At 35.7% G+C, this 26217-nt stretch overlaps 1 protein-coding gene across 2 annotated transcripts in view; it reads left to right on the top strand.

Annotated features, from left to right (window-relative positions):
• The window catches only part of PIH1D3 (PIH1 domain containing 3), a 40194-nt gene that overhangs the window by 4404 nt on the left and 9573 nt on the right, over nucleotides 1–26217 (top strand). For both annotated transcript variants that reach the window (XM_030939644.1, XM_030939645.1), the window contains 4 exons: nucleotides 3967–4107; nucleotides 7759–7831; nucleotides 10056–10161; nucleotides 14102–14198. In XM_030939644.1, the coding sequence (XP_030795504.1) occupies nucleotides 4015–4107; nucleotides 7759–7831; nucleotides 10056–10161; nucleotides 14102–14198 (369 nt within the window). In that variant the 5' untranslated portion in view covers nucleotides 3967–4014. The remainder of the gene's footprint in view (nucleotides 1–3966; nucleotides 4108–7758; nucleotides 7832–10055; nucleotides 10162–14101; nucleotides 14199–26217) is intronic.

The following is a 26217-nucleotide window of genomic DNA, read 5'->3' as shown; positions in this document are numbered from 1 at the left end:
CCACACCTGGCCAGAATCTTCTTTTTAAAAATCACTACACTGTACTATCCAAGTAGGGCAAAAGGAAGAATACACTCCAAGGTACAAAGGCAGGAAATGGTAGAGTATGTTTAATAAGCAGTTTAGTTTTTAACACAGTATGTAGGAGAATAATAGGAGTGAAGGACAAAAAATTACGTTGGGACTATATCCTGAAGGACCTTGATTGCCAGACTCAGGATGAACTTAAATATATATCACATTTAGAAATAAAAGATAGACCTATAAACTAACACTGCATAGTTCATTGTAGTAAAGATAGTTCACTACAAATAGTTCATTTGTAGTTCCTAAAAAGTCCTCCTGTTTTAGTTTTTCAACTGTGATCTACTTGTGTCAAATGAACTTTAATAAATGTTTCTAATCAAGTTTAGTAAGTTATTCTTAGTATGTTAGACTTCTTAAAAAGCTAGTAGAATCTTCCTTTCCATTGAATTTTGAATGCTTTTTTCTAAAAATTCACAAATTACTTTTCTCTTTTGATACTTTGAACCATTTAACTAGTTAGTCACAAAATATTTGGGATTCTTTTGTTTCTCAAAATACAATATCAACAAACTTGTCATGATTTATTTATTTATTTTTGTTTTCATGATTTATTAATTTGTGTTTACAGATTATTATTACATTTGATATGGTAAAAATACTTTGGCTAAAGTGGTAATTTTATTTTTATATTTCTATTTCAATTGAGCTATAGTGCAAATCTATGGCATTTTATTCTAGCATAATTTGGAAGTCCAACTGGACGTCAAGAAGTCTAATTCCTAATATGCATCAGATATATAAAGTGTTACTAAGAATTACTGTGAATAATTTAACAAAAACAAATGTACACATTCCAAGGAGGACCATCCCCTTCGAAGTAGTCACTTTTGGAGGCTAATCTGTTTATTCTAATGTGGTTGTTATTGCTAAAATTGCTTTTGAAACTTCTGTTTTAGAATCACCTTGAGGCATGTAGCACATTCTTTTGAATATCCTCAAAAAAGAAAATCTTCATATTTTGAAAGTAGGCATGATATCTAAATATATCTAGAAATCACTTGGTGACAGATCTGATGTGTAATCAAACCAAATGATACCATAATGATACCTATTTTCTTGGTGATACATATGAAGGCAATTCCAAATAAAAAGAAAAATCCCAAAATATTTTGAGCATTGATAGCATAATTTACATCAGTGTATAACCTTCCAAATGACTATTTTGAAATATAACATTCAGATGAATTTAATCATGCTTCATTCAGTATTAATCAACTGCTGACTATGTGCCGGCTCCAGTTATTAAATACACTAAATCTACAGGTATAGCTTCCCACTGCTCACACTGGCCTACTTCCCACCTAATGAGAACCAGGCCAGAGTTCTTTTCCAACTAACTCGTAGGGATTTAGAATTAATCTGGTTTTCTAAATCCAGTATCCAATGTACCAAAGGAACCATAACATTCCTTCATAACCTCCACTGTGGGTACCTAGGTGACATGAGAAAGCCACTGACGCAGTGCCTGGTGTGTTTTCTCTTTTCCAGCTGGAAGTTTGAGCCCTATTCTGCCCTATTCTGAACCTTCATCTCTAGCAGTCAACTTGTTCACAGTCCTCAAGAACTGTACCCCACCTTCTATAGGCCAGCGTCCTTCTTCACCCTAAATAGTTCTACCTGTAACCATTACTTCAACCTTTCTGCCCCAAAGCACTGCTCATGTCCAGGAACTCCTGCTGCCATGTCTCTGCCAAGCAGATAAGACCACATAAATTGTAGTTCTGACTACTACCTCAGACACAATATTTGGAACTTTAGAATATCTACTTATGGGTTAGCTTTGCTGGTCCCAGTTTATTCTTCTTTCATTGGCCCACCATTGAACTTTCACATACCTCATGATCAAACATCTGTGGGTACTGATACTATGTGTCAGATAATGATATTTTTATATAGCATTTCTTATTTTAGTAAACTCACCTGCATTGCATAATTTGATCATCACAACAATTTTGTAAAAGTATGTAATACTGGTATAATAAACAATTTCTACTATATTTGTTTTTTAAATATCTCATTTGCACCATCTCAACTCAAAATACCAATTATATAATTGCATCAGATACCTGGATGCATTTTTTCCTTTCATTGTCAAAGGTTGAAATTGTTACAATAAATTTTTGCTTTTAATATTAGGTAAATATTTAATGAACACACAATCAGCTAGGAATTTAAAAATATAAACAGGATCCTCTTTGTTTTATTTGTGTCAATTATTCATTTCCATTGCAGACTACCAGACTCTACTGTGAGAGAAAATTGTTTTATTACCTTTTATTTCACTTTTTCAGTTTAATGACTTTCCAATGTAATGAGTTTTATCATTAACTTATTCCACATCATTATTAGACATGATAGTCATACCCAGCAAAATAAAACTTTTAAATAACTAATAATAACCAACATATGTTGAATGCTTACTTTGTGACCAGCACTGTTCCAAACTCTTTCACTTGTGTTAAGCTACTTAATTCTTGTAACAACCCTAAAAGATAGACACTGTTATTATCTCCATTTTATCAATAAAGAAAATTAGATAATGGGAGTTTAAATAATATGCTGAAAGTCACAGAGCTAAGAAAGTAAATGATGGATACAAATCCAAGCAGTTGACTCCAGAGCCCCTACTTCTAACCGCTATGATATATTGCCTCTATGCTACAGGTACAGGGCAATTTAATATTTACTTCATACCCTCAATGTCTTTGATAGATACTAGGATCAGTTTTCTATTTTAAAAAGAAAGTCAAAATAATGGCAAAACATAATTTAAAAAACCAGAAGATTTGTAAAACACTATCTGCATGCAGATTGATTTTGACACTAGCAGCACACATTCGAGAATCCTTTTGTATTACTGTTCTAGGCACAAAGCAAATATTTTGGAGATCATTTAATAAAAGTACTAAAGAAATACTTCCCATGAGTTAATTTTATTACCATGTTTTCAAAATGTCAGCAGAAGTATAAAAAAAGATTCCTATTATATTTATGCCCAAATCACTACCAACAGATCTAATTCTACAGTCTTTATTAAGGTTATTCATAAAAGTCTGACACCTCTAATCATTTTTAAAGATCCTGAATTTCCTACTCCAAATATAACTGCAGAGATTATTAAAAACACTGCTGTCTGAATGGTAGCATTTTAGGTAGTTATACTTTTCTTATTTATACATTTAATGTATTATTTCCTAAAAAGCCCACAATAGACATTTGTAGTATCACCGTTATAATCAGAAAAACAATTTTTCATTGAAAGTCAATGAACTAACCCATTGGAGCTCTCAAATGGCAATATAATGCTAGGCATCATCAAAGGTTAATTAAGAATTGAAATAAAGCAGAAGATACAGGCCTGCCTGAGGCAAAAAAAATGTGAAATGAATACAGATCATCAGGGCATGTCCCTCAAACGACATGTTTTTCAGTTCACTTAGTAGAATACACAGCCTAAACAGCGTACATGAGACAAATAAAAAGACAGTCTAAAAAATATGTTCCCAAATGATGATACATAATGTATCATACACTTTTTCTAGAGGTAGGGCTTAAGAATCTGCATTTTAAACCAACTCCCCCAAGTGATTCTTAAGCACATTAAAACCCAAGAACCACTGTAGTAGGTGCTCAGTAAGTGCTTGTTAGCTTGAGTATGACATTTTAGTAAAGCAGGCTGAATGTTTGAGTTTACTTGGTGCTCCAGGTCTGTGAGTTAGCAAAATACATATATTTGAAGGAGTTTAAAAGGATTTCCAAGGAAGTATAAGAACCAATGGCGTGACCGAGGGAAGAAGGGAGATATGACAATAAAACATCTTCATGTCTTAAATAAAACAGAAAAGTAAAATACCTCTTTCTGATTATCTTTTTCTTCAGATAGTGGAATCTGAAAATACGGATTCTGAAAATACGGAGACAGAAAATATGGACTTTGAGAGTGTTTCTTCAGTTACAGCTCTGGAAGGCCTCTCTAAGCTACTTAATCCTGAAGAAGAGGATGATTCTGACTATGGACAGGTGGTCATACACTTACAGTTGAATTAGTTTTGTTTATGGGAAGTTGTGGAACCATATTTGAACAACCTGTTCCCACCTAGCTGTGGGAGCAGAGCTTTGTCATTTGATACATTCATAGGAAGCTACAAGGCTGATTATGCATGACAATGTAACCTCTAGTACATTTCTAGCAAACATAATTATATTTTTCTAAACCACCTGAACACTGAATAGGAAAATAGTTCTGTAACTATGGTAGCAATAGCCACATTTCAAAATGTTGTCATTTATATTTATGGCTAAAGAATGCCTGACAACCATTGCAGAGTGGTAGCTAGGATTGTTTAAGCCTAGACGATATTTCTATAAAACAAATATTTTCAGTTATACAGTATTAATTGGACCCCCAAGTACGAGTCCCTTAATTTTTTAATTTGTCTACACATTAACGCAAAACAGAAAGTTTTTGAGCCAAATAATAGGGCAAACTAGCTTCAGCCTACCAAGATTGTCTTCCCAGTAATGCACAAATAAAGTTATGGAGTCTAATTAGTTGAGTAGCATTTGGGGTCAGGATAAGTAATGCCAGGAAGGCTTGCAGTAGCAAGATGGGCTTCATTTTAGGTAGAAGAGTTCCTTGAACTGACCTTTTACCACTCCAAGGTTATTGCCAGTATTCCCAGAACAATTAAAACACGTTTATATAACTCCCCTCTCTCCATTCTCCTATTTCTTAACTATCAGTGAGCCTTGGCTATCAGACTGCCTATGATAGGGCAAACAAAATTTGGGGCAAAAAATCCCATACTATAACAGAATATGTCAATTTGCATAAAATTATTTTAATGAAGTGTTTTGTTATATGACAAATTTACCATGAATAAATCATCTTTCACAAACGTATATATCAATTTACTCCTCCCAAAATTTATTTTTGCCACAATGTGGAGAAAAAAGCAAGCTATGAACAGGCAGCAAATTCAGTGGCTCAGACTGACACTGAACTGAGGTACCACCCTAAGGAAGAGCTTAGGTGGAATAGGGCAGAATAAATAAGATGTGAAATGGAAATAAAATTTGTAAAAGAACTGAGTCAGCTTGGAGCCAGGATCAGGAACCAGGAAGTTTTAGTCAGGGAAAAGTCTTAGTAGAGGCTGAACAAAGAAACATCAGGATATTAAGGACAGCATTGGCTATACACAAAAACAGGACACAGGAGAAAAAGTTAGGAACAATGTATCAGTGAAGTTGGGAAGGCAAGCTCATTTTTGCTACCTTAGTTGAAGTAGCAGAATAATAATTTTCTGGAGCCTACATGCTAGGAAAGGTAAGGTTATGCCATATAGAAAAAGTATATCAAGTATTTGAGAAACAGTGACCTTGAATATAGTGAAGTGGAACTTGTAACTGGGACAGATTCAAATATAAGGATTTACTCTGATTACAGAGCCTATTCCATTTGGTGTTAATGGTTGGAGGTGTTTATTTGCATCTAGAGGTGTTTCTAGAAGGAAAGATGAGTGCTTATGAGATTAGAGACTAACATAATATTACTGAGTTGTACAGTTTATAAAGGAAAATTACTATAATAATGTATGATTATGTATATCTGGGTTATAAGCAATTTTGAGATAATTGGTCATTCAGACACTACAGTACAGATATCATTAGAGGACACAAAATTAGAGTATCAGAACAGTGGGAGAATAATTAATGTTTCTAATGAACTATTACATTTTCCAGGAGAGAAACTGCTTTTCATTTTTTAACATGTATTAATCTTGGGAACTGTGGGATGATTACAAGAGTGATGTGTTTTTGAAAATATGCTCTCTGAAAACAGCAAGAGAACAGTTGCATACACATTGCTTCATTTACACTATCCCTTTTCTATATGATTTGTTAAGAATCTGGGAGATTGGGGAGAGAATGTGTCTGTCATTTTTCAAATCCATGAGGGGATCTTAAGGCCTGTGGGAAATAAGGTTCACTGCTCTTCACAGACATTATAATGAGGATGTTCTGTCTTACATATTACAAAGTGGCATGAATTGCAATGATAAATTGCTCAGATAATTGGCTGTAGATTAATGGTAAAGGCTCAAATGATGTTCCAACAGAAAACAATTGCCAGATGGTTTTTAATGTTTTTATGATCCCATTCCATCTTTTAACTTGAAATTTTTATTTTTAATCATTTATTTTCATTAAATTAATAAATTGAAATTCCTATGTGTTCTGAGCCAATCACTGTCCGTGGAGAGTATACCAATTTTTGTCATGAAAGTCCAAGATTTTTTTCTACTGCTTTTAATTTTATGTGGAAGGCAGCACTCAACAAGAGGTCCTCATGTTCTGAGAAATGCTTTACTCTGATTGACTATTACTGCTCTGATGATTAATAATTTAAGAAAAGTACTACACATTTATATGACTTTAGTGATTAAAAAGAGGGAAAAAAAGTCCCAAATATTTTCTTGGGATTTTCACATAAAAATGCCTGTAATGACTTAACTGCAGACACAGCACTTTTGGAACACCTTTTGGAAAGGAATAGTTACTGTCTCAGACACTTTTGAGATATTATAGATTAATTTCTGATTTGTAACTTTTGGAATAGTTTCACATAATAAAGACCCATGTGAGCTGTTCCATCAGCTTTCAAGGACAGACACTACTCTCCTTGCCCAAACAAGACATTCTAACTTTTGTACATGTCTAAAGTCTTAGGAGATGAGGACAGGGGCCTGAAAAAAGAGAGATAGAGGTGCTAGTTGGCCAGTAGGCAAGAAGATAATAATTTTTTGACTGCCAGAAGTGGAGTGAGTTGGTGCTGCAGGGCATGACATCAGCAAAAACAATTAATAAGAAATTGGGATTTTCTTGAAATATCAAAAATCCCTGAGACAGGCCAATGAGGTGGTGTCGCTATAACAATAGTGTAATATGTGTTATACTTAGTTGAAAAAACGAAGATTGCTTGTATTGGTGAATCAGGGCAAGTCCTTTGGGGATGTGCATGCTTGTGCAGAAGATGGAAAAATAAACTTTTATGAAGACTGAAGTACATCAGCATATATTAGAGACTATTAATTTGTTGTTGCTGTTTAAATCCACTAGTTCAGTGTCATGAGGCAGTGGGACAGGGAAGTGTTTCATACCTATAGTGGAAAAAAGTAAAAGCAGTTATCAGGGCTTTTGAATGATTAATTTGAAGTCTGAATACTTAGCTTCTGCTTAGTGTTAGTTTTTATTTCTATAAAACTTTTACATACTCTGTCCTCCATCTGACTACAACCAGACACTGCTAAACCCCAAAAGTGTCAATGCCTTTATACTAATACTTGGTTCTAACCTTCATAGAGATGAATGTGGCTCATTCCTCTATCCCAGGGATACATGAGTCACTGAGCTGGAACTAGGGATTTAGCCTGACCAAAGATCAATTCTGCCCTAGAGTCTATTAAACCAAAGACTTTTTGAAAGAACAAGGAAAGCATATTCACGATAGTACTTGGCATCTGTCTTTCTGTTGTATAACAATGATGGGTAATTAAACTGGAAAGCTCCATGAGTTTTTTGATGGAAATCCTATCAAATTTGTAGTATCACTAGTCATATAGGTTATACAAGTATTAATTATAGAATAGTGAACCTTTTCTCCTCCCTCAGACAAATGGTTTATCTACTATTGGAGCCATGGGTCCTGGGAATATTGGACCACCCCAAATAGAAGAACTCAAAGGTAAGTTATTTAACAAAGCAGTATAGATCAATATAATATTTTCCTTGGTAGAAAAATTATAGGGAGAGTAATACATACTAATACTAGTGTTTATTAAGATGAACTAAATAACAATGTATTGTATACTTGGACATTGCTAAGATAGTAGATTTTAAGTATTCTCATCACAAGTAAATGATAAGTAGGTGAGGTAATCCATATGTTGATTAGCTTGAGTTAGTCATCCACTGTGATACATATTTCAGAACATCATATGGTATATCATAAATATATACAATTTTTATTTGTTCATTAAAAATGGAGAAATGAATAAATAATTTTTAAAAAGAAAAAAGGTGAACTAAAATAATCATGGAAATGATGAATAGCAATTTACATATAAAGATGCTGTTTTTACTCTACTACTGCAGGTAAATAGTTTTTCTAATAATGGAAATATATTTGCCTTGAATTATCCACATTCCTTGCATATTTTCTGAGATAGAAGACCAAGAAAGTCATGTGTGGTTAGATCATTTTTTATTTTTTAGGGTCTATTTACCAAGATGCTTAGCTTCTTTACATTCTACCTTCCTATATTCTAGCAATTTCATGGAATTCATTCGTTGAGTTATTTAATAAATATTTATTGAGAACCTCTTATGTATCAGGCAGTATGACCATCTCTGAGACTACAATGCAGATCAAAACAGAAAAAGTCCCTGTTCTGATTGAGCTAATAGATTTTTGGAGAAGACAATAAAACAAGCAACTACACAATTTTATCTTACATTAAGATGCTTATACATTGACGTCTTTGAGTTTACTTATTAAAAAAAAGCAGGTCCAATAAATGAGGCTAAATAATATTTTTACATTTCCCCAGCATTTTGAGCTATACAGTTTTACAGAGTTGAACATTTTACAAATCTTTAAAAATATAAAAAGCTTTAATTCTGTTGGTCATGATCGCCATTAACCAGAGGATAAGAAGGGAGAGGAAGTGAATTTCATTCATCATTTTAGTTAATTGCAAAAGATTTGTCAGGACAAATGTTTAAAATAATGGCTAAAATGAGGTCTAAGGATGGTTTTAAAATTTCAGTTATTATTGCTATACATACTCAAGAGGCTATTTGCCTTACTCAAGAGATATTCGCTCCAAGGCAGACTAGTTCACATTTCATGTATTTCTGTGCTGCCTGTATTTCTGATAATGTAGGTCTAATAATCTTTAAATTCTGAAGGCAATGATTCATATGTAAAATGTTATATATAAATCTGTAGTTAGGCTTTACAAAGCCCATGCTAGATAGAAGCTGGTAATTTCAAAATAATTGCCAGAATTGAAAACCTGACAATTGGGTACATTTCTGGGAATGCTTAAAATGACTCAAAGCAGTGTTCTGCACCTAATGCAGGTCTCCATTGGATGCTACAATAGTTAAAACAAATGTAAGCTGGGTTTTTGCATGCCTATGGAGCCTATCCACTTTTAAACATTTAAAGATGACATGCAGAAACCCAACCTCATGCTCAGCTCTGCATAAAGGACAAGTGGTAGAGATTTTCTTTAAAGCTTGTGTCTACATGAGGAAAATCCTGGACTAAAAAATGATCATTGTATCCACTGCTTTCAGTTTCTTTAATTGACATTATTATTTTGAGAATTATGTCATGCTTGCATGGAAAAGATATCAAAGGGTTTTTGTATAGTAAAAACAATGCAAGATAAGACATTTCTCTCCACATCCGATTGATTGTAGTTGTGATTTTTTCTTTTACATAAAAATATTTTTAAATATAATCCTATTTATGTTTCTGGAAAAATGTATAATATTTCTTTTCATATGTATATGGAGAGAGAGAGAGAGAGAGAGAGAGAGAGAGAGAGAGAGAGAGAGAGAGAGAGAGAGACTGGAATGATATGCAACAGAATAATAACCAGAATACTAACATTGATCATCTCCAGGCAGTTGGATTGTAGATTATTTTCTTCTTTTTGTTTATGTGTTTTTGCCAAATTCTCTACAGTGATTATTACAATTCTATAATGTATTGGTTCTGTATTGATAGAAACATTTAGTCAGTAGTTACTAATTTAGCTTGTTTTGACCAGAAAACAAGCTAGTGATTACAAATAATGTTTTATTTCAATGATCCCAAACTGAGTGTGAAGAAGAACAGGAGCAATTTAGAGAAGGAAAAAGCATGAGCTTCAGCTTTATCTTCCCTTTCTTCACAGTTAACCCTGAAACCAGTGAGGAAAATAACGAGGACATCTGGAATTCAGAAGAGGTTCCAGAAGGAGCAGAACATGATGATATGTGGGATGTTAGAGAAATCCCAGAGTGAGTCAAATGAAGCCAGGAATGTCTTTAGGAGTTTAAGTTAGCTGTGTCATCTGACAGCATTTTATTTTTTACAAGATTCATAAAGTAACATACCACATAAAAGATAAAACTACAGTGACACACAGAAAGCATGTGTAATTGATGTTTTTTTCCTTCTAGAGCAGAAACAAGTAATAAAGCATAACACCTTCCTTTCAGTTATTATCTAGCAAAAAATGAAAAATATAGTCATTTCCATTATACATTTATATTTAATGTCAGTTTGCTGTATAATGTGGAACTAGCAGTTGGAGAAAGCCAGCCCATTAAATTGCAAGCATTCATACAAACTAAATTACAATGCCATGTTTATTGTCAAGGACTTGCTTTTAATTACTCAATGTTCCACAATTTCGGTAAAAGGCTATGTTCTCTCTACAATTATCAATTATTACCCAGACTTGTTTACTAGATTTTCTAAGATTATGTTTAGTATTCAGTGTGTTTTGCAAGCAGGGTTCAAGACTTGCTTTGTAGCCTTTCCAATACAATCAAGTTATAAATATGAAATTTATAATTACTATAAAAAGCCTTTTATTATGATTTTAAAAGCACTCATACTTTTAATGAACCTTAAAATATATTTATATACATAGATGAAATTATTGGTCAAATAGACTAAGCTTTACATATATGTATTTTGAAATAAAATTTGGATTGACTATTTAGAATAGCAGGGTAAAACAAAGCCAACACTTACTAAATTATAATGTACTATATAAATTTTTAAAGACTTCTATGGGAAGTGATCTGACAAGTTTTCTAATACTGAATACAAAACTATCCAGTAAATATGTATATATTTATATATATATTTATGTATTTTTATATATTTATATATTTTTATATTTATATATATTTATATATCTATTATATATATTTATATTATATTTATATATTATATATTTATTTATATTTTAAATATTTATATATTTATATATATTTATATTATATATATACATTTTTTTTTTTTGAGACAGAGTCTCCCTCTGTCACCCAGGCTGGAGTGCAGTGGCACGATCTCTACTCACTGCAACCTGTGCCCCTCCTGGGTTCAAACGATTCTCCTGCCTCAGCCTCCCATGTAGCTGGAACTACAGGCACATGCCACCATGCCCAGCTAATTTTTGTATTTTTAGTAGAGATGGGGTTTCACCATGTTGGCCAGGCTGGTCTGGAACGCCTGACCTAAGGCGATCCACCCGCCTCAGCCTCCCAAAGTGCTAAGATTACAGGCATGAGCCACTGCGCCCAGCCAAAATTATCCAGTATAAAACAAACAAACAAACAAACAAACAAACAAAAAACTCCGTGCTTCCATCTTCTACATAAGTTCTGAAAATAGAAGCTGTGGGAGACTGCACATAATTAACTAGAAAGAAGTATCCAGCTTTCAAATAAACAATGTCAAGACCATAAACCTCATAAAAAATCAAAGGAGATTTTAAAACATTTCTTAGAGAATGAAGAGAGCAAATTTGAGGTTATGTTTATATAGTGCCCACATATCCATATGAAAAGTAATAATTAAGTCAATTATTTGTCATATTGTCTAACAAATGTCAAATATCCATATGCAGCAAACTTCAAATTTGAGTAATTTTTCCCTTTTCATCCTGATGTTTGATGTTAGGTAGATAGAACATCCATGAAAGCTTTAAATGAATAATAACTTCAGGTTATTATGAGGAAAATTGCTTTATAAGATTTTTAAAATCTTTGTCTTTTACCTTATGAAAATACATTTTAAAATTTCTCAATGGATACAGAGGAAAATAAGTAAAGAATATGAACAAGCATTTAAAAAAAGAAGAATCACAAGTTGCCAAGTAAAAAAATAACAAGGAGCTGAGCTAAGGCACTGGCCTTGGGGAGAAGTATGAGGGTCTTTATTTGAGTGAGTTTTGAATGAAAAGTTGGTATTTGGTTAGATAAAATTGATGAGAGGAGTGCATCAAAGATGATGCTGAAGTTATTAGCTTGGGTGACTGAGGAAATGATAATGCCATTAACTTTGATAGGAATTATAGGTTAAGAAGAATCTGTGAGTTTGTCCTTCCTTCCTTCCTTCCTTCCTTCCTTCCTTCCTTCCTTCCTTCCTTCCTTCCTTCCTTCCTTCCTTCCTTCCTTCCTTCCTTCCTTCCTTCCTTCTTTCCTTCTTTCTCTCTTTCTTTCTTTCCTGAGACAGAGCCTTGCTCTGTTGCTCAGGCTGGAGTGCAGTGGTGTGATCTCGGCTCACTGCAACCTCCGACTTCTGGGTTCAAGCGATTCTCCTGCCTCAGCCTCGCAAGTAGCTGAGACTACAGGTGCATGCCACCAGGCCTGGTTAATGTTTTTTGTATTTTTTTGTAGAGACGAGGTTTCACCAGGTTGGCCAGGCTGGTCCTGAACTCCTGGCCTCAAGCAATCCACCTGCCTCAGCCTCCCAAAGTGCTGGGATTACAGGCGTGAGCCACAGCGCTCAACTAAATTTGTTTTTTTTTCTTCGCCAACACCTCACCCCTCGACTCCGCCCATTGTTCACTGCAGCCTCAACCTCCCGGGCTCAAGCAATTTTCCCACCTCACTCTCCCAAGTACCTGGGACTACAGGTGCACACTTTATTTTTGTGAAGACTGCGTCTAACTGTGTAGCCCAGGCTGGTCTCAAACTCCTGGACTCAAGCAATCCTCCTGCCTCAGCCTCCCAAAGCACTGGATTACAGTTGAGAGCCACCATGACTAGCTGGTTTTTGATATGTACACTTTGAGTTGTCTTTGGGACATCCAGACAAACCTATGTAGTAGGCAGTTGGAAAATTGTGTCTGGAGCTCAGGATAAGAGCAGGAGCTTGAGCAAATCCATTTAGGAGTAATGAACATATAGATCAATCCCTTCTGTTTGTTTTAACCTGGCTTCACCTTCATAAATACTTGGTAGATGTTATAGCCTATTAAGAGAAAAGTGTCCCATAGCAAATGGTTGCTTATTGTTAGCCGTGTTCAAACTCAGAGAAATCCCTCTTTTACTTTTGGGCGTTCCTATTGGCAAATGGTCAGAAGTTCAATCTAGTCCTTTAGTCTTACTATCCAGAGATTTACAATTTCTTCGTTAAGGTAGCATTAAGCAAAATAATAATAATAATAATAATTTGTAAGTATTTGTTTCATTCTATCCGAAGAGATGGGGTACCTTGTGGTGGGTGCTTCTATAAACCATTCTATTCCTGGCCCAAATTTGGGAGGGAGGAATGATTTGTGAATTGTCATGTGAGGGGTGAAATATCAGGAAAATCTTTCATTAAATTCAGAATTCTGTAAGACTAGATTTTAAGCACATTAGTGTTTCTATTGTAGAATTTTAGCCGTAGAGATCATTTAGTTCAAATTCACCCCTCCTTCCCATAAATCATACAAATGTAGAAACTGAGACCCCATGAGTTTGTGACTTGACCAAGGTCCACAGTTAATGACAGAAACAGTACTAAACCTGAATTTTCTCCTCTGCTCTGTGGTTTAAACTTAGCAGAGGAAGGTTTCTATCAATCCCTAGGTTATGGACTCAGTATTTTTCTGAGCCATTGTTTTTCAGGAACAGACTTTCCCTTTTTTCTTCTACTTTGAATCTTATTAGAATCTTATTAGAAGTTCCCTCAATCTATTTTGTCTAGCTCTAAAACAGTTAAAGGTTTATTTTAGAAAATAATAGCAATCCTGCTTTTCGGTGTTTATTTTTGACCACATTTCTAGACTTCTTTTCCTTTATGCTCTATTATATGCCTGAAGACCTGCAACCACTTTATTTATTTAGTCTTTGTATTTTTTCTAATAGCATGTCCTCATAAGTTTCTAGTTTTCTGTTCTTTGACAGGAAATTGCTCTTTCATCTGAGTCCCTATAATCATTGATTTTTTTTTCAGGTATGAGATTATATTCAGACAGCAGGTGGGAACTGAAGATATATTTTTAGGGTTGTCAAAAAAGGACTCCTCAACAGGTTGTTGCAGTGAACTAGTGGTAAGCCTTTCCTCCCCTTCTTCATTTTCTATATGACTGTTGTAGCTAAATTGACTGACTATTGTATACATAATATTGTAGGCAAGGTTGTAAACTCTTTAAAAATCATGGTTGCTATGTTTCAGGTACTAGGGGAATAATGGGATAGACAGTTTAAAATTGTTAACTTGTACAAAATAAACTAAGTTTACACATTTGGATGAGATTTACAGATAAACGTAATAGAATCATATGACACAATGCACAATTTCTAATTTTATTGCTATTAAAACTTCCCAATTGGATTGGACTGGATTTTCTTTCATCCTAGTTCCGTCCCATGCATGCCAACGGATTGGTTATTAACTTCTGATGAATTGACAGGCAATCAGAATGAAATATCTCCTTCCCCGCATCTGTCTTATCTCTTATTTCTGTATTTCTTATAATGACTAAGCTTACAATGTGGTTAAATCCCACAAAAAGGGATTTTCTTAATTTTGGGATCTGACTTCTGATTAAAAACATTAAGAAAGACATCTAAAATGTTACTTTGCTTTCTTATCTGAATGACGCTACAGAATGTTGGAGAGCGTCCTTTACCACGTCACTGTTTCTGTATAACAGTTGTAGCAATACCAACAATATCAATGATACCACCTTATTTTTGCTTATTTCATCCTCATAATGACCTTGTTGAAAAATCTGGGCCTAACCTAGAATGTGGAATTTGATTCATTTTAGCAACATTAACAAGTAATTCTTGTGTTAAAAATTTATTTTTTGAGATCAGGAACTAACTTTGCTTCTATTTTTTTTCCTCCTTTCTTACAATACATTATAGAATACTGTGGTGCCCATGGGAAATGCGTAATGTTTTTTCCTTAAGCAAATGATAAATGGAATTTCTCTTTTGCGTGAACTTCAGGTTTTCTCTTATTAGCAAAATCTAAGACATTCAACTGAATCAAGTAACATAATGGGAATAGTGGCTTTAAGTACCTCAGGAGATTTTTCAAACTCTAATGAGTTAAGGTTTCAAGTAATCTTGAAGTAATTAGCTCCCAGGGTTTTACTAGTAATATTGAAATTCCTCTCTCTTAAATTATTGTTAAATTGTGTTTTTGATGTGTAGTGTTGGGGATTGCTCTAAATTCTGGAGGAGTTCTAGGCCCTAAATAAATAAAACTGTTGCAAGCCTTACCGTTTCTCTCATGCAAAAATTGCCTCTAGTTTTAATAATAAAGGTATCCTGAATGAAGAATCTCAGAAACTAAATCATACCTTATAATGGAAATATATGGTTTATCTAAAACTCAGTAAGTATATACAGAAGACTTGGTATTTCTCTCAAATGATTTTATAATCAACTGGGGAGACAAAACTAACAAAAATGAACTAATTTTATTATTAAGAATTAAACTCAGTGTAAACAATTATAAGTCTACTAGAAGTTCAGAAGGTTGGGATAAGTCATGGACACCACTGAAAGGCAGCAGCAAATAACACATTTGTTGATGCTATGGCACTTTGTCACGTGTATACTGTTCCTTTTCTCTTTCTTTCCTTTATTTCTCTTTGTTTCTTCATTTATTAAATCTTTAAATACTTAGTGAAAGTTACTACACACCACAGACTGTCCTAAGTACTAGAGATACAAAAATAAATGATAAACAATCAATTGTCCTCAAAGAATTTACAGTAAAGGAGATTGACACCTAATAAATCACTGTAGTTCAGTATGGTAAGTACATATTTAGAGGCATATACCATGAATAGAATGATGGTTACCAGAGACTGGGAAGGGTAGTGGGCAGTGGGGGGTTGGAAATGTGGGGATGGTTAATGGGTACAAAAATATAGTTAGATACAATAAATAAGATCTAGTATTTGATAGTACAACAGAAGGATAACAGTCAGCAATAATTTGTTGTACATTTTAGAATAACCGAGGGAGTACAATTGGAATGTTCATAACACAAAGAAATGGTGAATGGTTTAGGTGATAGAAACCCACCCCATTTACCCTGATGTAATTATTATACACTATATGCATGTATCAAAATATCTCATGCACCCCATAAATATATATTTCTATTATGTACTCATAAAAATTAAAGATAGAAAAATAAAGGCATATATCAGGTACATAGTGACATAAAGCAGGAAGGGATCAACTTCAAGTGGATAGTATTTCTACAGTGGACAACATTCTAAGAAGGGCATTCCAAGCAGAGGTAAGAAAGAGCACATGGAAAGGTATCCAGGCATGAAATAGCATGGCATATTTGAGTAAGCAGAGAATATAACAAGAATAAAGAGTAAGTGTGGGTAATAATGGACTAATAAGCTGACTCTCAAAAAAGATAAAAGCTTGTAGCTTTTATTTGTAGCTTGAATGCTATCCTGTAGGCATACTAATGACACCATCCACTATCATTGCTTACTCCACTGACAAGACTCAGAGTAAATAGGTCGTTGAGCCCACCTCAAGTATTTCTTGCTCAAATGTATATGCTTATCATTCTTGTTGATAATATTGTGTTTCCTTGAATCTAAGACATCATAAAATTGTAAATGCGCCATTTATTTAACAATAACAATGTTTCAGAGGAAAATAGGTGTAATACCATATTACACCACCATTGATTGTGCAGTGCATCTCAATATCAGAAGCATTAAAATGTGGGAAAAATTGTACCTGAGAATTGCCTGAATATATTATTTGAGTCCTGGACCTGGTCTATATGTAACAATCCAATCCAAAAACTTTAAGAAGAAAACCCTTACTTAAACCGAGTAAGGCAATAGGAGTACAATCTGTTTACGTACAAGAAGTGATTTAGGGTTTAAAAATTCACAAGGGCCATCCTTTCCTTTACCCTCCCCAGACTCCAAATAAGAAAGCAAGATTTATGAATGCTAAGTCAAAGCAACGGTCTTAAACAAAATTCTGAATTAGGAATGTCTTCAGCAAACCCTTCGAACCTCAAACCCAAAGAGCCCCATTATCCAAATACTCCCTGCCCTATTGTTATCCTCTGCAACTGCTTTACTCCTGAGTTTGTAGCCACCAAACTCCCTTGAGTTAATCTATATTTAGGTATTTTAGAGCCAGAGCTAGCCAGTGGGTTACAGGTTTGTTTTGTTTCTAGCTGTCAAGCTTTTTTTTTTTCTTTTTTTTTCTCCCAAATAAAATTTTATGAGTAAGCCCAGTGTAGTAAACATAAAAAGTACCACTGCCTTGTTTAAAAAGGTACTATCACCCATGAGGCAGCTCTTAGGAGAATGGCTGAGGCCCCTTGGAACACAGTTTGAAAGATTCTGATCTAATTTCTCATCCTGATTACAGTTAATAAACTAAGGTCAGGCTTACAAGGTTCCAAATACTCATATACATTAATGGAAAAATAATAAGAGATCTAGAGGGCTTCTTTTTCCTAGGTGACATATATGCTTTTATTTAAACCCCACGAGTGGAAGGCCCTAGCTTGTTTCATTTTGTTTTGGTTTTTAATTTTCTTTTTATCCTCGCTATATTCTCCATCCCTCTCCCTGAAGCTCTCACTGTGATGGGTGGGATATTAGGTTGGTGCAAAAGTAATTGCAGTTTTGCTATTACTGACTACTGGTTATTGCTAGACTGACTGAAGTACTGGACCTCTTGGGTGCTAGTTGAGAGTGTGGAAAAAGGAACTATAGATATCAAAATATGTAGCAAAATACCCTAATTCTCCATAGGATTATTTGTGGCAGGAAATGGGATGGGTGTATTGGAAAAATAGGTCAGCAGATTCTCATTTTCACCCATGGTGTCAAAATCCAAAAATGAGTGGGGCTAAGGTTATTGGTATTCTGCCAAATTACCCATTGTTTGTTCTAGGAGAGGAGAAAGGCAGCTTGCAGACAGCTTGATGCTCTTTGACCTAGAATGAACACGTATTTTGATGTTTTACTTTGATAGATCTATACTGATAAGGGGACATTCTGATATGACCCAAGAAACAAGCCACTAAGCCTATTTTTTCCCCAACATCACCTCCTCCCTAGGGTATGATCCTTCCCCCATCTTTAAATCTCACTGAGAATAGGATGAGAGTCAAGGATGGGATAGAAGTCAGTCACCATCTGGCAGACAGACGCAACCAGCAGTCACATGTTTATCATATATATTTATCTCAGAAAGTGCTATCAATCATTTTGAGCAAAGTATTTGCTCATCCTCTAAGAAGTCACTTGCTTCCTGAATGGTCTGCTCTTCAAATCCTGATTGCTTTCTTAAGGTTAAAACAGTTACATTTGTTTAGTTTTTTTTGTTTGTTTGCTTGTTTGGTTTTTTTTGGACAGAGGCTCACTCCGTTGCCCAGGCTGGAGTGCAGCCTTAGCTTACTGTAGCCTCTGCCTCCCAAATTCAAACCATTCTCCTGCCTCAGCCTCCCGAGTAGCTGGGATTCCAGGCATGCACCACCAAGCCCGGCTACTTTTTGTATTTTTTAGTAGAGATGGGGTTTCACCATGTTGGCCAGGCTGGTCTCAAACTCCTGACCTCAGGTGATCGGCCTGTCTCGGCCTCCCAAAGTGCTGGGATTATAGGCGTGAGGCACCGTGCCTGGCCTATATTTGTTTACTTTTAATGAAAAAATGGATTTGGCTGCTTGATAATGAAATAGATTTTGTTTTCCATTCTATTCCATTCTAGAGGATGGACCTAGTTTTTTTTTTTTTTTTTTTTTTTTGGTAGGCTTCCTGATTGTGTTAACCTTGTTTGATTGGTTGTATACCAGACCATGTGGCAGAGGGAAGGATATTTGATCTACAATATGATTCCTTATTATCAGTTTGAGGCAGCACAGTAAACCTTCAATTAAATTTCTAATAGTTGTCTCAGTAATATATTCATAATATATACATTTATAGTTAATGTCATAACACTCCTTCATAATGATGGTGGTTGTGGGACATGGTAACAAATACTTCCTTAAAAGCTAATCTAATCATATAGACAGTATATTTCTGATTATGAAAGTAATATATATGTAAAATTTTAAGCAATACCAAAATTAGTAGAGTTGATGATAAAAGTTCCCCATAATGAGATGGAGAAAAATTGAGAGAGAGTGTGTGTGTATTTAAGATAGGCTATGGTCAAGGATGGAATAAAGGTAAAGGATGTCATATACATATTACTTGATATATATATCAGCAATTTTACATTTTGATTATGTCATTTTGAGATTTCATCAAAATATCTGAATCACATGGTCTGGAATCCTTGAGCTGGACCTGGCAGAAACTGCTGATTCCATGCAAGCAGATTCACAGATTGACCTTGGAAATTACCGATACTTGAGGGATGAACAAAGCTAGAGGAACTGAGAAGGATATTCAGAGATGGGAGGGAAACCATAATAGTATCGGCTGCTGTCAAGCATGATTAGGATGTAGAAGGAACTTTGAGATTTGTCAATTAAGAAGTCTTTGGTGATCTTTGGAAGAGAGCAGCTTCAGTGGCATGGTCAACACCAGATTAAAGAAAGCTGAGAAGAGAAGAGGAAGTGAGGAAGAGAAGCCAGCAAATATAGATTGTTCTTTGAGGAAGTTTAGCAGTGAAGAGGAGGAGAACGAGGAAATGATTATTAAGAAGGAGGCAAGATTTAGGGGAGTTTTTTTAAGGTAGGAGAGATTTATGTATGCATTTCAGCTGATGACAAGAATCCATGCATTCATCCATGTAATATTTATTTAGTTCCTACTGTGTGTCACTAGAGCTAATGAACAAACAGTGAAAAAAAAAAAAAAAAAGTAGTCATGGTATGGGCCCCTAGGTGGAGGCATTTTTGGTTGTCACAATGATTACAGAATTTTTTGTTTTTTTGAGATAAGGTCTTGCTCTGTCACCCAGGCTGGAACGTAGTGGCTTGATCTCAGTTCACTGCAGCCTCGACCTCCTGGGTTCAAGTGATCCTCCCACTTCAGCCTCTCTGGTAGCTAGGACTACAGGCATGTGCCACAATGCCCTGCCAATTTTTGTTTTTTATTTTTTGTAGAGATAGGGTCTCATTATGTTGCCCAAACTGGTCTCAAACTCCTGGGCTCAAGCAATTCTCTCACCTCGGCCTCCCAAAGTGCTGGTATTACAGGCATGGGCCACCATGCCCAGATGATTGCAGGATATTATTGTCATTTAGTATTCAGGGCTAGGGTTGCCTTAAATCTTGCAATAAGAGGTATAGTCCTCAAGAATGAAGATTGTCCTACGCAAAATGCACATATTGCTTTCCTCTAGTTTAAAAACACTGATTATATAAAGAGAGATTGAAGATATGAGGGTGCTGCTACTCAGCAGCATTCCACCCTGTTGACTACTCTCTTTTTGTTTTTTTGTTTTGTTTTGTTTTTGTTTTTGTTTTTGTTTTTGGAGACAGAGTTCCGCTCTGTTGCTCAGGCTGGAGTATAGTGATGTGATCTTGGCTCACTGCAAACTCCGCCTTCTGGGTTCAGGCTGTTCTCCTGCCTCAACCTGAGTAGCTAGGACAGCAGGCACGCGCCACTACACCTGGCTAATTTTCATATTTTTAGTAGAGACAGGGTTCCCAGGCTGGTCTCAAACTCCTGGTCTCAAGTGATCTGCCTGCCTCGGCCTTTCAAAGTGTTGAGATTACAGGCGTGAGCCACTGCACCTGGCCTGCTCTCTCCTTGAAACAGTTTTCTCTTTACTTTAATGACCCCATTCTCACTGAGGAGTGAGGAAAGACTTCACTCTTCTAAAATCACTAGGCATTCCTCCTCGCTTTCGCTTCCAAATCACTGGCTCTTCCTATTCTGCCTTAAGTTCTCTGGAGATTTGACCTATGTCTTTTTTTTCTCTACCTATTCTCTTTTCACCTAGTCTCATAGCTTTAAATATCATTTATCTCTATAGTCCTGAACACTTCCATGAGCTTTGGATTCATATAACTATTTACTTGGCATCTCTTACTTGTTTAATAGACAACTCAAACCTAACATGTCTAAAACAGAACTCTTAATTGTCTTCTGTAAACCTTTTTCTCATTCATCTTCTTTGTGGCAATAATATTCACCCAGTTGTTCAAGCTAAAAACCTAAATCATCCATCATTCCTCTTTCCTTTATACCTCATGTCTAATCCATCAGCAAGTATTACTGAGCTGTACCTTCAAAATATATTATAAATCCATCTAATTTTCATTACCACTGCAATTGCTATCATGTTACTAACCATCATCATCTCTATCTGGACCATTATGAGTCTCTAATGACATTATCTCCCTGCTTTGACTCTTCATTCCCTATAGCCTTTCCACACAGAATGTAAGAGATTATTTTTAAAAGTAAATAAGGGCCGGGTGCAGTGGCTCACGCCTGTAATCCCAGCACTTTGGGAGGCCGAGGTGGGTGGATCACCTGAGATCAGGAGTTCGAGACCAGCCTGGCCAACATGGCAAAACCCTGTCTCTACTGAAAATACAAAAATTAGCCGAGCGTGGCCGGGCGCGGTGGCTCAAGCCTGTAATCCCAGCACTTTGGGAGGCCGAGACGGGCGGATCACGAGGTCAGGAGATCGAGACCATCCTGGCTAACACGGTGAAACCCCGTCTCTACTAAAAACTACAAAAAAACTAGCCGGGCGACGTGGCGGCGCCTGTAGTCCCAGCTACTCGGGGAGGCTGAGACAGGAGAATGGCCTGAACCCGGGAGGCGGAGCTTGCAGTGAGCTGAGATCCGGCCACAGCACTCCAGCCTGGGTGACAGAGCGAGACTCCGTCTCAAAAAAAAAAAAAAAAAAAAAAAAAAAAAAAAAAAAAAAAAAAAAAAAAATTAGCCGAGCGTGATGGTGCACTTCTGTAGTCCCAGCTACTTGGGAAGCTGAGGCAGGAGAATTGTTTGAAACTGGGAGGCCGACGGTTGCAGTGAGCCGAGATCATGCCATTGCACTCCACCCTGGGTGACAGAGTGAGACTCCATCTCAAAAAAAAAAAAAAAAAAAAAAGTAAATCAGACCACATCACCTCTTTGCTTACAGCCCTCAATGGTTTCCTGTTGTGCTCATAGAAGAAAATCCAAACTCCTTATCTTAAAAGTAGGGAAGGGCCCTGTGTGATCTGACCCTTACCTACTTTTACTGTTTCATCCAATGTGACACTTTCTTCCTTGTTTGCTATGTTTTGCTTATCCTGGCCTTCTTTTTGATCCGTCAATATGCCGAGTTATTTCCCAATTTCTTGTTATTCATTCCACCTGGGTATTCCACCCAGTCCCTCAGATAATGAACTTTTACTTCTTCCTTTCCAACCATTTTAACCTATTTCTTGTTTAAGTGCATGTTAGTACCTCCAGAACTATATTATGTAATAATAGTGAATACTGAACTTTATTTCTTATTTCTCACTTTAAATTTTTAAAAATTAAAAAAATATGGGTAAGTAATAGAGATACACTATTCAGCCATAAAAAAAGAGATCCTGTCATTTGAAATAACATGGATGGAACTGGAGATCATTATGTTACGTGAAATAAGCCAGGCACAGAAAGACAAACATCACATGTTCTCACTTATTTGTGGGATCTAAAAATCAAAACAATTGAACTCATGGACATAGAGAGTAGAAGGATGGTTACCAGAGGCTGGGAGAGGTCGTTCAGGGAGGGGAAGTGTGGGGTTGGTTAATGGGAACAAAAATATAAATTTCTCACTTTAATTGGAATGGTTCTAGTGTTTCTTCATTTAGTTAGATACTGACTTTTGGGTTACGTGTTAAGGATCTGTTCATCTATTCTGATTTTAAGAGTTCTAAGCAAGAATAGATGATGAATTTAATCAAATGCCTTTTTACCATTTGTGAAGATCATATGATTTTTTAGTTTTTATCTATTGGTAAATTATATTAGCACATTTCTTAATATGGAACCATCCTTGCATTCATCCATTCATTTACTCAACAAATATTTATTGAGTGCCTGTGATTTGCCACCAAGTATTTTATAAAAACTCTCATGAACAATGATAAGCTATAGGAAAATGAAGAAAAAAATTAAAGGTGATGGGTCTCTGTTTTGAAATTATAAAAATATTTACCTCTGACGTATAAAAATGTAGAGGCATGTATTGTCCAAAACTAGGGCAAAAAAACAGTAGGTCATCTTTTTAAATTGATGGGTAAATTTTTCTTTTCTTTTCTTTTCTTTTCTTTTTTTTTTTTTTTTTTTTTTTGAGACAAGGTCTCACTCTGTTGCCCAGGCTAGGGTACAGTGGTGCAATCTTGGCTCACTGCAACTTCCACCTCCTGGGTTCCAGCAATTCTCCAACCTCAGCTTCCTGAGTAGCTGGGATTACAGGTGCATGCCACCACACCTGGCTAATTTTTGTATTTTTTCTAGAGATGTGGTTTCACCATGTTGGTCAGACTGGTCTCAAACTCCTGACGTGAAGTGATCCACCCACCTTGGCCTCCCAAAGTGCCAGGATTACAAACGTAAGCCACTGTGTCTGGCCAGATTGATAAATTTTGATAATGCTACCATTTTGAAACAGTCCAGTACTATATTACCATATCTGTCATTTAAAAAATAGTTCGCAGATGCATGACTCCTCTCCCATCACAGGAGTTGAGTCGTCAGAGGCCTCTTATGGCTTTCCACAACTTGTTGTCCCATATTTTTATGGCCAGTTTATGCAGGCACCCCATAAGCCTTTTTCTCAACATATTACCATACCTGTCTTTTTAAAAATAGTTCATAGATGCATTACTCCTCTCCCATCACAGGAGTCAAGAGGTACTGTTCTAAGTATAGAGGATAGCAAACAAAACATAAACATCACTGCCTTCACAGAGCTTACCTTATTGTGGAAGGGATAAATAAAATAAACACATAAATTGTATTGTATATTAGAAGGTGAAAATGCTCTGCAGAGAAAAGGAGGAGGAAGTGACAGGGCATACTAGAGTTGGTGGTGGCTGAAATTTTTAATAGTGTGGTCACAAAAGCCTTCACTAAGAAGGCAATATTTGAGTGAACACCTGAAAGAGATGAGGAAGTGAGGTTCCAATGTTAGAAAGGTTTTTTTTCTTTGAGACAGAGTCTTGCTCTGTCACCCAGGCTGGAGTGCAGTGGTATGATCTTGGCTCACTGCAACCTTGACCTCCTGGACTCAAGTGATCCTCCCACCCCAGCCTCCCAAGCAACTGGAAGTACAGGCACGCACCACCATGCCCAGCTACTTTTTATATTTTTTGTAGAGATGGGTTTTTGCCATGTTGCCCGGGCTGGTCTTGAACTCCTGAGCTCAAGTGATCTGCCCATCTCAGCCTCCCAAAGTGCTGGGATTATAGGTGTACACACTACACCCAGACTAGAAAGGTTAATCTAAGTGTATATTTAGAATGCCAAGATTTAAGACAGGAGGTAATCTTAGAAATATCAGTAAAGAACAAGTAACTATACTTAGAGAAATCAGGGGAACTGTCCCAGGAATTAGTAAATGATTCCAAGTAATAGGTGGTATAGCGTAAGAACATGAGTTTTTACATTGTATATATTTTAGGTGTAAAACATGATGTTTTGATATACATATTCTCAGTAAAGTGATTACTATAGTCAAGCTAATTAATGTATTTATCATTTCAGGTAGCATCTTTTGTGTATGTGGGGGTAAGAGCACCTAAAATCTACTCTTTTAGAAGATTTCCACTACTTGGTATAATATTAACTATAGTCCTCATGCTGTACCTTAGAGCTCTAGATTTATTCATCCTAAATAACCCAAGTTTCCATCCTTTGACCTGCATCTCTTCATCTCCCACCCTACCTCTAGTAACCACCATTCTTCTATTTCTATGTATTAGATATTTTTTAGGTTCCACATTTAAGAGAGATCACGCAGTATTTTTCTTTCAGTGTCTGGCATTTTTCACTTAGCATAATGGAGGACATGAGATTTTTTTTTTTAACTGGAAGTAAAGGACAGGCCCAGTGTTATAAAGGAAATGGGAGGAAAAAATAAGAACAGGCACCAACTGAGAAGACTATAGGGAAAGCAGTGTAGTCGGGGAGATCCAGATTTCAGTTAGATTAAGAAGTTGAGAATATTCAAAGAGGCTTAAGAGATAAGGGATGATGTAGTATGTATTCCAGAGGACCTAATGGAAAAGGCTCAGGATTTGATAATGAATGGAAAATGGAGACATAATAGGAGATATGAAGTTCCATATGGTAGTTATGTGATAAGGAATGATTTGGGAGTCTGAGACTTCTTATGGTTATTGACAAATAGAGTTAAAAGTGTAATGAATTTAGTTATCGTGGTCTCAAGACACGTAGTGGTGGTGAGGCTATGATTATTTGGGGGAGAGGGTGAGTGCCAATGGAGATATGGATGCCTATAGATGAATGTTCGTGAGTTGAGCTTACTCTTGACTCCTGTGATGGAGAGGAGGTATGCATCTATGAACCATTTTTTAAAAAGACAGGTATGGTAATATAGTACTGGACTGTTTCAAAATGGTAGCATTATCAAAATTTATCCATCAATTTAAAAACATGACCTACTGGGCCTTTGCCCTAGTTTTGTACAATACATACCTCTATATTTTTATACTTCAGAGGTAAATATTTTTATAATTTCAAAGCAGAGAGCTAATGCCTTTAATTTTTTTAATTTTACTATAGTTTATCATTGTTCATGAGAGTTTTTATAAAATACTTAGTATGGCTGCAGTGGAAAAAAAATCTCATACATGTTTGTATAGTTAAACAACGGGAAATTAAACAATTAAAGCAATTCAGAATGAAATCTACCCAAACTTTTTCTGTTAATCAAAATTTCCTAATATTGTTAAGTTTCAAATGGGAACTCTTAGTCTTCTTTCCTAAGAATCAAATGTGCAAGGAGTGGTTGCTGTATTTCTGTCAAATGGAAATATTCTTATAATATCTAGAACCCATAAATAAATTAATTTAGAATGTCTTCCAAAGTGTCAGTCCAAACCCTTCAGTGAAGCATCTTCACTGAAATATCAGT

This window comes from Rhinopithecus roxellana, chromosome 10, assembly GCF_007565055.1.
Source record: "Rhinopithecus roxellana isolate Shanxi Qingling chromosome 10, ASM756505v1, whole genome shotgun sequence".
NCBI classification, from domain to species: Eukaryota; Metazoa; Chordata; class Mammalia; order Primates; family Cercopithecidae; genus Rhinopithecus; species Rhinopithecus roxellana.
The sequence above is the reverse complement of the archived record's forward strand: the minus strand, read 5'-3'. Positions and strand labels throughout refer to the sequence as shown.